We start from the raw sequence: 13,501 nt of genomic DNA, 5'->3' as shown, positions 1-13,501 counted from the left end.
ACTACTGTGCAATATACTTCTACAGGACCTTAAATTCCAATATTAACCTTTACCTAAAACGCTTTCTTGATAGTTGTGACAGAACCCACAGGCATAACACCAGACATCTCTATGACATTCCCCGTGTCCGACTAAACCTTTACAAAAATTCAATGTATGTCAATGGCCCTAAAATCTGGAACACCCTACCTGAAAACTCTAGAACTGCAGACACATTCATCACCTTCAAAACTACCATTAGAAAACATCTTATCTCCCTGATACACCCTGTCAACTAATTACACGAATACCACCTGGTGGTTCACACTTACACTCACTCACCCATTTGACCATAAACAGAAATATCAATCTCAGTCTTAAAATAATGAATCCTAACTAGTCATAAGTTGGCCTGTGATACTCCAATACTGAAACTATGTATTGTGTCAAAACAAAAGCATTCATATTGCTAAACTCACAAACTAGTATTTAGTCACTTAGCCATAATACCAACTTACCTCATAATTTGTAATATTTTAAAGTTAAGAATTATTCTAAGCTGCCCGAAATGCCTAGCCATGCTAGGTGTTCTAGTGGCAACCTCTAATTAGTATTTTACTACATGTAAACCACACAATAACCAAATTCTGTAAACTCAGCATTGTAATCCTCATAGAGAATAAACTTTGAATAGATACAGACAGACAGACAGAGATAGAGCCAGCCAGCCTGCCAAACACGTATTACGCATTCCAGAATTGTTTCTCTTTACTTAGGGCATAGGTTATAAGACATTCTGAAAGGGTGTTGCACGAATGTTGCACATGGATTATTATTGAGTTTTTTATATTTCCTCGACCACTTATGGCCACATCCACCTCAAAACCACTAAACTTGGGATCAGCATCACTTTCCTCTTAAAGTGGGAGTGTTAATACTACATGACATCAATGATTCCCAGGTGTTTGCCGTGCTGTTTCCTCTAGCTAGCGCTCAGTTGAACTGGTGCTCCCACAAGGTACTTAGTGGTCCCAGATTTTTTAATACTGCACACACCAAGTGTTAATTAAGACCCATTCTGTGCTGACCAGGCATCTCATGTCAATCGTGCCAAATTTGGAGGAAGGAAAAATAAAATGTAGATCTACATTTGGAGCACTAGTGGTAAGAACGTAGATCTACGTTTGGACCATTTACAGGTTAAGCAATGCATTAAACATAATGTTAATGCATTAAACATAATGCATTAACCCCTTCAGGATCCAAGGCCAAAATCTGAAGTGGTGCTCCAGTGTCCAAGAAATTTTGAAAAAAAAAAAATTTTTTTTTTCTTTTGTGAAGGTAATAAAACAAAAAAAAAATCCGATCAGTACTTACCAAGATACAGTGCCGAGAAGTTTGTCCAAAATGACCTGGTGGCGGCAACATCGATGATTTCCACATACGCGCATTACTAAATTTATTTAGCAGTTTTTGTAGTTTTTCTTTTCTTTTCCAATTTTTTTCTTTTCCTACTAACATTTGGGGCCTGAGAGACCAATACTGTATATAAAGTATATATATAAACTCACTGTATTGAACACAATAACCACACTAAAGTTATTATCATATTATTGTTTACCACTGTTGTTTATTACAATAAACATGCACAAATCTTGTATAATACTTATGTTCTATCATATATTTACATATTTACAATCATTGGACATGGTTTTAGAACTGCTGGAGCTTGTGGAACTCCTTGAAACAAGGCACCATGCACAGAGGTACCTTACATTCCTCACACATAAACCGAGTGTCTTTGCGTCTTTGTTGCCATCGTTTTGTTTGTGCACAAAAGGAAGGAAGCTGTATTATGAAATGATTACCTTCCCTCCTCAAACGCTTGGGTATATCCTGAGGAATTCGAAGACCTTGTTGTATAGCAGGTGTTGTTACCTGGTACTTCATTATGAGTTGTCTGACAACAAACAAAATTCACCATACGGTGGTCTGTTGCCAGTCTTCATTTAGTACATATTATATGCATTGAGCATTGAAATGTCCATGAGATGGAAGAAAAGTTTCATGTACCACTTGTAACTCTTACAAACACAATCAACAAAGCCAATCTGCATGTCACATTTGTCAACCAAGTGCATGTTTTGTGTATAATCAATCACTGTCACTGGTTTTCGAATATGTTCATTAGTCATTCTATCAACTTTGCCACTGTCTTGCATTTCATTACGGTGAATGGTTGTCAACAATGTGACATCTCGTTTGTCATGCCACCGTAATGCCATGATGTCATTGGCAGTAAACACCTGCACCTCATCACCACGAGCACCTGCGTTGAACCTGGGCATATATTTACGATTAGAACTCACTGTGCCACACACATCTGTCTCGTTCACTTGCAAGAAATCACTGAGTACAGGGCTTGTGTACCAGTTATCGGTATATAATGTATGCCCCTTACCAAGATAAGGTGCCATCATGCTTCTCACTACGTCACCTGAGATACCCAATAACATCCTGTTATCTTTCAATGTTTTACTTCCCGTGTATACAACAATATCCAATACCAGGCCACTGTCACAGTCACAGAGTACAAACAGTTTTATACCAAAGCGTTTCCTCTTGCTCGGTATATACTGTTTGAATGGCAGTCTACCTTTGAACAAAATCAAAGATTTGTCAATTACAAGATTCTTAAATGGATAAAAGTACATGTTGAACTTTTCTTTCAGATACATAAAAACATTTCTAATCTTGTATAACCTGTCACTTCTGTCAGGTCTGGTTTTGCCAGAGAAGTGCAACATACATAACAGTAAGATAAACCTGTTCACTGGGATGATTTCACTGAAGACCGGGGTAGAAATTAGCCGATCTGTGGATCAGTATGCTTTTATATTATGCTTATAGACATGAGGCATAAACATTATTGTTGCAAAAAGCAAATACATTTCTGCATCAGTCGTCTCTTTCCACCGGTGTAGTCTTGACTGTGGTGATATGATCGTATTTGCCATGGTGTACCCAAAATACTTGTTACTTTCCCTGACAATAGTTTCCATCAAGGGCTGGTCAAAGAATAATTAAAAAAAAATCCAGTTCATTGACATTGGTTCCAAGGTAGAATTCCACTTTGAGAGTCATCAAAGTGGTGGGGCTTGGAAACAAAATTGGGATTTTGCTGCCAATCCCAGATACGGTTTGCTGGTGGATACTGGACATCATAGGCTGGTTGTGCTGGTAGTTGTGGTTGTGGTGGGCTGGTGGCTGACGCTCCGCTTCACACACGGAGGGCCCGGGTTCGATTCCCGGCGGGAGGAAACATTTCGACACGTTTCCTTACACCTATTGTCCTGTTCACCTAGCAGCAAATAGGTACCTGGGTGTTAGTCGACTGGTGTGGGTCGCATCCTGGGGGACAAGATTAAGGACCCCAATGGAAATAAGTTAGACAGTCCTCGATGACGCACTGACTTTCTTGGGTTATCCTGGGTGGCTAACCCTCCGGGGTTAAAAATCCGAACGAAATCTTATCTTATCTTATCAGCGTGGGTCCCAACCTGGGCTGGTGAGTCACGCATGGCCGTGGCACTACCATCACCACTACCACCACCTTCTGATGCCTGTGGTCTATCCATACCAAGTGTAGCCACATCATCCTCACTTTTATTGTCTATTCCTGGTGTAGGGCCACGGGATGTACTCCGAGATGTACTCCGAGATGTACTCCGGGATGTACTCCGGGATGTACTCCGTCCCCTGGGCACTGCATAGGGAATACTACCTGAGCGCATGCGGCGGCGTATATACCGACGCTTCACTGGTGAATATGTTTCCTCACTATCACTACTCGAATGATCGTCAAGAGCAATAAAATCACAATCCACGTCACTATCATCATCATTACTGAAGTCAGAGGCCTGGCCACGCGAAAACAATAGTTTTCTCTTGCGATGAGGTACAACTGACCGTGACTGAGGAGTGCCCACACCAAAGGTAGAAGGTTGAGGATCATCAGGGTTTTCTGCACTGTTATTGATATCCTGGTCATTCCTTTCGGTCACTAACTGATCAAAATCAAAGAATTCGCCTTCATTTCCACTTCCATCAGAGTCAGAACTATCAGATAGGAAGAGGAGAGTCCCAATTTTCCTTGGAGTGATACCTGCCTTGCGACGAGGCATGTTGAACAAAGGTAACTGAGCCGCCGTTCCCACAATGCTATGTGGGCGCCTAGAATTTTTGTTTACGGCACACACACATCACGCAGACCCGTTCTCTCACATGTAGGCCTACCAGCATTTTTGCGCTAAATTTGACACCGCTAGAATTTTGGCGTAGATCTACGGTTTGGACCCTGAACGTAAAGCCATAGATCTACGGGACGGACCCTGAAAGGGTTAATATATTTATAGATGGGGTTGTAAAAGAAATAAATGCTAGGATGTTGGGGAGAGGGGTGGGATTAAAATATGGGGAATCAAATACAAAATGGGAATTGACACAGTTCCTTTTTGCTGATGATACTGTGCTTATTGAAAGTGAACATAGAAAAAAGTAAGGTGATGAGGGTATCAAATGATTTAGATAAAGAAAAATTGGATATCAAATTGGAGAGGAGTATAGAAGAAATGAATGTTTTCAGATATTTGGGAGTTGACATGTCAGCGGATGGATTGATGAAGGATGAGGTTAACAATAGAATTGATGAAGGAAAAAAGGTGAGTGGTGCGTTGAGGTATATGTGGAGACAAAAAACGTTATCTATGGAGGCAAAGAAGAGAATGTATGAAAGTATAGTGGTACCAACACTCTTATATGGGTGTGAAGCTTGGGTTGTAAATGCTGCAGTGAGGAGGCGTTTGGAGGCAGTGGATATGTCCTGTCTAAGAGCAGTGTGTGGTGTAAATATTATGCAGAGAATTTGAAGTGTGGAAATTAGGAGAAGGTGTGGAGTTAATAAAAGTATTAGTCAGAGGGCTGAAGAGGGGTTGTTGAGGTGGTTTGGTCATTTAGAGAGAATGTATCAAAGTAGAATGACATTTGGAGTATATAAATCCGTAGAGGAAGGAAGGCAGGGTAGGGGTCATCTTTGAAAAGGTTGGAGGGAGGGGGTAAAGGAGGTTTTGTGGGAGAGGGGCTTGGACTTCCAGCAAGCGTGTGTGAGCGTGTTAGATAGGAGTGAATGGGGATGAATAGTATTTGGGATCTGATGAGCTGTTGGAGTGTGAGCAGGTTAATATTTAGTGAAGGGATTCAGGGAAACCGGTTATTTTTATATAACCGGACTTGAGCACTGGAAATGGGAAGTACAATGCCTGCACTTTAAAGGAGAGGTTTTGGGATATTGGCAGTTTGGAGGGATGTGTTATCTTTATCTTTATTCGTACAGTATATGCTTCTAAACTGTTGTATTCTGGGCACCTCTGCAAAAACAGTGATAATGTATGAGTGAGGTGAAAGTGTTGAATGATGATGAAAGTATTTTTTTTGGGGGGGGTTGCCCTCCTCGGTGGGAGACGGCCGACTTGTTAAAAAAAAAAAAATGTGAAGATCAGAGACCAGTGAGGGGTAGGTGTGTGCAAGGGTAGTGGGGAGTGCTAAAGGAAAAATATAATCATAGTTGGTGTTATAAGGCAGTTGCTGACAAAAAGTCAGAGGGAGTCAGTCTGGAAATATGAACACACATGCAGTATAATGTGATCCTTTATTGACAATGTTTTGCCCACACAGTGGGCTTTATCAAATCACAAACAGATCTACCTGGGTGGAAGGTACGTGAGTATAGGATGAAGTCAGGTTGAGAATGCTGGGTCAGGTGGAGAATGCTGCATGTGACAATCTACCGAGTACGGTTATAGTCTAATACCTTGGGTAGCTTGGAAGAGAAATTGGATAAGTATATGAGTAGACCTTCTGAAGTGTTCCTCCATTCTTATGTTCTTATGTGGGATAGTGATGAAGAAGTTTCTTGGCAAGAAATTTCTTCATAATGAGCCAGCTCCCCCTGCTTCCCCATCAAAGCAAAACCTGGACACCTCACTAGCTTATCCATGATTTCATGCTTTAATTCCACGGAGATCATCCTCTTTTTCTTCCCAGCATTTTTCTTTACACTTACTTTCTTAGAACTCATGCTTAAAAAAACAAAATTTCGCCAAATGACTGTCAAAAATGTAAGCAAAGCACAAGAAAACTGCTCCCACAGCGAGGTAAACAGTGCACTGAGTTGGCGGCGTTCGTTATTATAATAATAATAATACATTATCATTAGTTTTTATTTTTTTATGTTTTTTTTTTATTAACACATCGGCCTATTCCCACCAAGGCAGGGTCGCCCGAAAAAGAAAAACTTTCATCATCATCATTCACTCCATCACTGTCTTGCCAGAGGGGTACTTTACACTACAGTTATAAAACTGCAACATTAACACTCCTCCTCCTCAATTTAGGTAACTAGAGCACAGATCCAATTACCTAGATCAGGAGCCCCTCACCAGCATCAAGGTTCCTTGATGCTGGTGAGGGGCTCTTGATCTAGGGAATTGGATCTGTGCTCCAGTTACCTAAATTAATAATAATAATATTATTATTATTATTATTATAATAGAGCTTCAGTTCCCTAAATTAATAATAATAATAATACATACATATTAATAATTCAGAATGCTGCCGCTAGATGGCACAGTTGATGCCAAAACATCGTACGGGTCTCCCTCAACATTCGCGTTTTCAACTTTCGCGGGCTTCACAGATTCGCGAATTCCCAACTGCCAAATTCCCAGCCTCCAAATTCCCAGCCGCCAAATCATATTTAAGTTTCCCGCCACCTGCGAGTCCCTACTACCCTCCCTCCGACCCCCGCAACTGGCAGCCAGCCCTCCCACCAGTGTGGTGAGTGTTTTGTTTGTTCATTTGCTATTAAACTACAGTAGTATAAATAATGTAAACCCATTCATGACTGCATTTTGGAATGGCTATTCGGACAGGTATTGGACGGTGACATCATGTGTTTACTCTTGAGAACAGCAAAGAATCAAACATTTCTGCTACTGCTAATAATAACAATAGTAATAATAATAATAATAATAAATACGATAGAATTGAAGAAGGAAATTGTACAAAATTACGAGGGAGTGATTGACACATCGTCAGTGTGGCTTTGTTTATGCTGGAGTGACCATTAGTCTCCATGCTCTTCCAAACATTTCACAATAATTCATTGTGTTTGGTGCTTGTAGATTGAGTGGGACTGGAGTGGTGGAGGCAGTGGTTGAGGAAGCGGTTGAGGCAGTGGGTGAGGCAGCAGTTGAGGCAGTGGTATTTAACAACATACATGTTATTAATAATAATAATAATAATAATACATGTTATTAATAATATGTATTATTATTATTTATAACATGTTATTAAATACCATTGCCTCAACTGCTGCCTCTACTATTGCCTCAACTGCTGCCTCTACCATTGCCTCAACTGCTGCCTCTACCATTGCTTCAACCGCTGCCTAAACTGCTGCCTAAACCGCTGCCTCTACCAGTGCCTCAACCGCTGCCTCAACCGCTGCCTCAACCACTGCCTCACCCACTGCCTCACCCACTGCCTCAACCACTGCCTCAACCACTGCCTCAACCACTACCTCAACCACTGCCTCACCCACTGCCTCAACTGCTTCCTCAACCACTGCTTCTACCACTCCAGTTGCACTCAATCTACAAGCACCAAACACAATGAATTATTGTGAAATGTTTGGAAGAGCACGGAGACTAATGCTCACTCCAGCATAAACAAAGCCACACTGACGCTGTGTCAATCACTCCCTTGTATTTTTGTACAATTTCCTTCTTCAATTCTATCGTATTTATTATTATTATTATTATTATTATTATTATTATTATTATTATTATTATTATTATTACTATTGTTATTATTAGCAGTAGCAGAAATGTTTGATTCTTTGCTGTGTTCAAGAGTAAACACATGATGTCACCGTCCAATACCTGTCCGAATAGCCATTCCAATATGCAGTCATGAATGGGTTTACACTATTTATACTGTAGATTAATAGCAAATAATGAACAAACAAAACACTCACCACACTGGTGGGAGGGCTGGCTGCCAGTTGCGGGGGTCAGAGGGAGGGTAGTAGGGACTCGCAGTGGTTGAGGTAGTGGAGGCAGTGGTATTTAATAACATACATGTTATTAAACCATAACATGTATGTATTTAGTACAATTTACGAAGTTTTCATGTATTTTATGATGTTCGTGGTTCAACAAGTTACGGAAGCAGTATTGTATTATATTTCCCTACAATATATTGGGGCACCAAACATTCGCAATTTTTCAACATTCACGAGGATCTTGATCCCCTAACCCTCGCGAATGTTGAGGGAGACCTGTACATATGTTTACATCGCTGTGGGAGCAGTTCTCTCGTGCTTGCTTGCATTTTTTTTTTTTTACGGTCATTTTGCCAAATTTCTTTCTTCTAACCATGAGTCCTAAGAAAATAAGTGCAAAGGACAGTGCTGAGAAGAAAAAAATGATGATTTCCATGGACTTAGCCAGGCAGTACCAGCTTAGTACATCTACGATATGTAGATACTAAAGCTGTATCAGTTATGTTCAGTGATTAAACAAAACAAATTGTATCAGTTAAGTTCAGTGATTAAACAAAACAAATTTTATCAGTTAAGTTCAGTAATTAAACAAAACAAATTTTATCAGTTAAGTTCAGCAATCAAATAAAACAATGTTGTTGTTGGGGGTTTACATGGCCACTGACATCATACGCCGCAGCCTCAGCTTCCCCCATCCTCAACATCCCCCACCTTCAACATCCCCTACCCTCAACCTCCCCCACCCTCAACATCCTACCACCTTCAGCATCCCCCACCCTCAACCTCCCCCACCCTCCCCCACTCTCAACATCCCACCACCCTAAGCATCCCCCACCCTCAACCTCCCCACCCTCAACATCCCCCACCATCTCTGCTCCAAATGTGTAAGTACATATACACTTTATATAAACAGTTTAACATTTCTTTACATTCTGTACTGTATTATGATTTATGTTTTTATATACGATATTTCTGCAGTTAGCCTCACAAACTGTGTTTTCTCTTACAATAAGAGCATGTGAAGGAAATGGCGGACACTTCCGCCACTGCTTTTGCCACCATATTATGGCTTGTTTTATTCATTCTAGAGTATATATCATGTTTATGTGTTAATTATATTGTTTATTATGTCATATTAGATGAATTGTGATAGATAAATAAGCCATACAGTTAATATTAGTGTCATATTCAAGTATTTTGTCTTGTCTTCAGAGTGCAGGAACAGATTAATGACTTTTCAATTAATTTAAATGAGGAAAATTGATTTGATATACGAGTAAATTGAGTTACGTGCTAGGTCACGAAACAGATTAGACTCGTAAGTCAAGGTTCCACTGTACTTCAATGTAAACACTTGATCTGCACATCCCCTACCCACTCTAAAGCCACTTATATAGCTAGTTTGTCATTTTTATTTATTTTTAATCCCTGAATGATGGCAAATAGCAAGGAGAATTTACATATGAGGTGTTTTCATTTATTATCGGTATTGTTATTACCACAGGTATTGTACTATCTTGTGATATGGCTCTTGGTGTACATATTTTTGGTCTTCCCAGCACTGTCTGTAATCTGGTCTGTTGTACATTTGGCCTGGTATGTGTAGAACTGATTAACTGCATCCCATTGCCATGTGTGTCTGTAAACCCCATGATCTCTCATTGGGTTTCTTTGTTTTTTCTTAGATAGCTACACCTTCAAAAAAAAATGCTAAATGATCTTTTGCCTGATTCAGATGACATACTGCCAAAGATAATGAAAAATGCAAATTGCAAAATAACTTTTGTAGGTACAACATTATTTTTTTTTATTTATTAACACAGCTGTTTCCCACCAAGGCAGGGTGGCCCAAAAAAGGAAAACTCTCATCATCATTCACTCCATTACTGTTTTGCAAGAGGCATGCTTACACTACAGTTATAAAACTGCAACATTAACACCCCTCCTTCAGAGTGCCGGTACCATACTTCCCATCTCCAGGAATCAAGCCCAGCATGGTGTTTTCCCTGAATCCCTTCATAGATTATTATTATTATCCAAAGGAGATGCTAAACCTACCAGGGTCATACAGCACTGCAGGGTAGGAATTGATGCATGTTCTAAGGATAAATAAGGGTGGAGATGACAGTGAGGGTAAAGTTAGGAAGAGGTGTGAGGAGTGCTAAAAGAAGAATTATCAAAATTTGTGTAATAAATCATTTGCTGTCAAAAGTCGAAGAGGGAGTCTTTGTCAAAAGTAGGTTCATCAGCAAGGAGGGAAAATAAAGTAAGGGCGTGAGAGCAGTGACAATGTCAGAGGAAAATTCTGCGTGCTCATTGATAGACATGACAGTCCAATAGAATATGGGAAATTGAAACAGGAACTAAACAGTTCTCACAAAGTGGAACAGGATGCCTCTCCACGAGTTAGACGAGTGTGTCTGATACGAAGATGAGAGTGTTGTCTCCCAACCTTTATCAGGTCCCACTAAACCTGGTTCTGCATTGTCTTCTTTTCACGATCTCTCGCTGCTTTAAAATAAGGCATACATTTTTTTCCTATTTTGAAATACGTATACGTCTTATCAACGATTTTATGCCAGAGAAGGCCAGTCTTCTCTACATTAAACTGTAATTTTTATCTTGGTAACATTAAAATTAACAAAATTTTTTGCAAACTTGTCAACTGATTTTACACCAACACTTAAACTTCCCCACTAGTTGTAAAATCATGCAAATATGCTCTGGCCTTCAACCTAGTGAGCCACCCATGTGTTGCAGTAAATGGCTCCACTTCACAAGCACTATTTCCTAATTGATTCTTTAAGTCACAATAGACTCCTGAATTAGTATAAGGCTAAGAGGCATTCTCTAAGACTGGTTGTTAACATCAAAAGATTTTTCATAGTGATAGTTGAATGTATGGGTGCAGATCCTATAACATGTTCCAAGTAATGTACTTTGTCCTTGATAATCATGGCAAGGGTAGACCAGTTCACACCGTACATGCAGGAAATGTTCAGTGTCTTTGACACAGTGAAATACTGATTTTGATTAGGAGGATGAGCTGAATGTGCAATGGTTTACAAACATTTTTTTTTAGTGCTAAGTCAATTTTTTTTTTCTGTTGAGTATAAAAGTTTTTTCCCTAATAAGTCTTCATGTTCCTATTTTTGCCATAGGTTGTAACAGCAGAATGCGGTGACATAATTGAAAGTGAGAAGATGCGTGGCTTGGTAGATGGATATGTAGTACTGTACAAGCATCGCAGAACAAAGCTGCAGCTGACCTCCTCTAACTGATGCCTCTTGAAGACTTTTAAGACCACAGCATCTAGAAATTCTATTCTGTGATTACCACATTTGAATATGTGATAAAAAAAAATACTGTTTTCATGGTGTATAAACACTAAATGTACAAAATATCCCATTTTGATTTTGGTTAGTGCAGTTGAAAAATCGTCATTATAATTAGTTTTATTTTAAGATTATTAAAAGGTAACAATAAGTATATACAGAAAGTTTGAAATCCTTTTGGTATAAATGGGTTATTTTATTATTTAAAATGTATTTAGAAGACTCACGCTATTATTTCTTAGTATATTTCGTTTGCTCAAGCTCTGAACGATGTTATCAACTTTTGTAGCATTAATTTTTTCTTCTATTCTGTACTATGCTTAAACACTATTATTCTGGTCATGTCAGAAGCTTTCTGTCAGACTGAGTACTGTATATCTAAAATATTATATAAATGCTTTGTATGTTTTCTTTAAATTGTTTTGATACAGGTGTTGTAGATGATTTAAGCCTCAATTATGTTAGAATGCAGCAAAATAACTGCATAATTACAGAGTAGTATAAAAAAGAATAACTTAATTAGAAGACTTATTGTGAGGCTATGCCACTGGCTACTAAAATGACTTATGGCAAGAGTGAAGTCTATCATAACTGATGAATAAAGTAAAAAAAAAATTTCATTTCATTTCTTGCATTCCTTCACACACGATGAGCAAAGATGCAAGAATGTTTCCAGGTCGACCGACCTGTTTGTGCTTACGTGACACCGTGTGTACATCTGCTTGTACACGTTTCTAGAAAATGCTGCTTGTGCTCTTTTAAGTGTTTTGATAAAACTGTTATGGATTATTTAAGGAGGGCATTTCTATATGAACCATTCAGGTTTAGCAGGTGATTTTTAATATAATAAATATGAGAGTATTTAAATTTACTGTAATTTAAGTGTAATTGGTTTTGAATTAGGTCAGTATAAGAACTTAGTACAAGGTTTGGAATTATTCTTTATTTTGGCCTCATGAATTATTTCAGCATTGAAAAGTCTCTTAACCATTGTACAATATTATATTATCAGATACTAACTATTTGGCTAATAGTAACCCAGAATAAAAAAAAAAGTACACTAATCTGTACATATGTACAGGGTATGAATTTCAAGCTTTCCTTAATTTTATAATTCATTATTCATGTTTAATTTTCCTTTACCATACTTTACACAGAAATAATTGACCTAGGAAAGGTTCACAAATAAATGTAAATTGCTTCATGAATACTGTTGTACCTGGAAAAAGGTGTTAAAAATTATTTTACATTCTCACTTATTTCCATTATTATTATTATATTCATGGAGAGAGCTCCGGACCTGTAGGGGATTCATACAGTGCCTGGAGAAATAGAAAGCACTCAAGTTTGATCCAAGAAAGAGAAGGACAAGGTCAGTTCCTTAGATCAAAAGCCCCCTTCACAGTATTAAATCCTCTCTCCTGAGAAGTCTTATTTGCAATATGATTTTGAAAGTAATTTAACAGATTTTTTGGCTCTGCTTCCTGTTACTATCTTGTGAATGTGCCTTGTGTGATTCATTATTATTGTATTTGAAGTTGTACAGAACTAGGTAGAAAGAACCAAACTGCAAATAAAAATGGGAAGTCCATGGTCAGACTTCCAATTTGGCTGCTTGATTAGCCAGACTACCATATTTCCATGTGTCCCTTGCTCACCCACACATAGAGACCTGTATACGCCTTGTTTCTGGTTGCCTGGAAGTTTATTATTATTATTATTATTGTTGTTGTTGTTGTTATAAAAAAGTGCTAAACCTCTAAGTGTAATACAGTTCCTGAAAGTTAAGCTTCCATCTAGAGCTGCGACCCTTTGGTGAGTGAAAAGGGGTCAGGTAGGCAACTTTGTGTTGATCTTATAATTGGATTATCCTGCATCACTGTCTTGTAGTGGTCTAAGTGCCAATCCATTTGTGTTCTCGCTGTCCAGACTTACGGTTCTTGGGTTTTAGTTGGTGGTTTACCTTTTGGATGGCTTCCACAAATGGTGAGTTCAGGTATGAAGCTAGAGGGTTTGTCACTTAGTCTAATGACAGTCTACTGGGGGCAGTTTTTGACTAAATTAA

General features: G+C 38.8%; 1 protein-coding gene across 5 annotated transcripts in view; it reads left to right on the top strand.

The window, feature by feature from the left end:
* LOC128706570 (uncharacterized) overlaps positions 1–12,557 on the top strand; it is a 273,076-nt gene extending 260,519 nt beyond the window's left edge. For all 5 annotated transcript variants that reach the window (XM_053801503.2, XM_070090311.1, XM_070090316.1 and 2 more), the window contains one exon: positions 11,263–12,557. In XM_053801503.2, the coding sequence (XP_053657478.1) occupies positions 11,263–11,382 (120 nt within the window). In that variant the 3' untranslated portion in view covers positions 11,383–12,557. The remainder of the gene's footprint in view (positions 1–11,262) is intronic.
* Positions 12,558–13,501: the final 944 nt, after the last annotated feature.

Source organism: Cherax quadricarinatus, chromosome 3 (genome assembly GCF_038502225.1).
Source record: "Cherax quadricarinatus isolate ZL_2023a chromosome 3, ASM3850222v1, whole genome shotgun sequence".
NCBI lineage: Eukaryota > Metazoa > Arthropoda > Malacostraca > Decapoda > Parastacidae > Cherax > Cherax quadricarinatus.
Note: the sequence above shows the minus strand (reverse complement) of the source record. Positions and strands in the feature narration are given on the sequence as shown.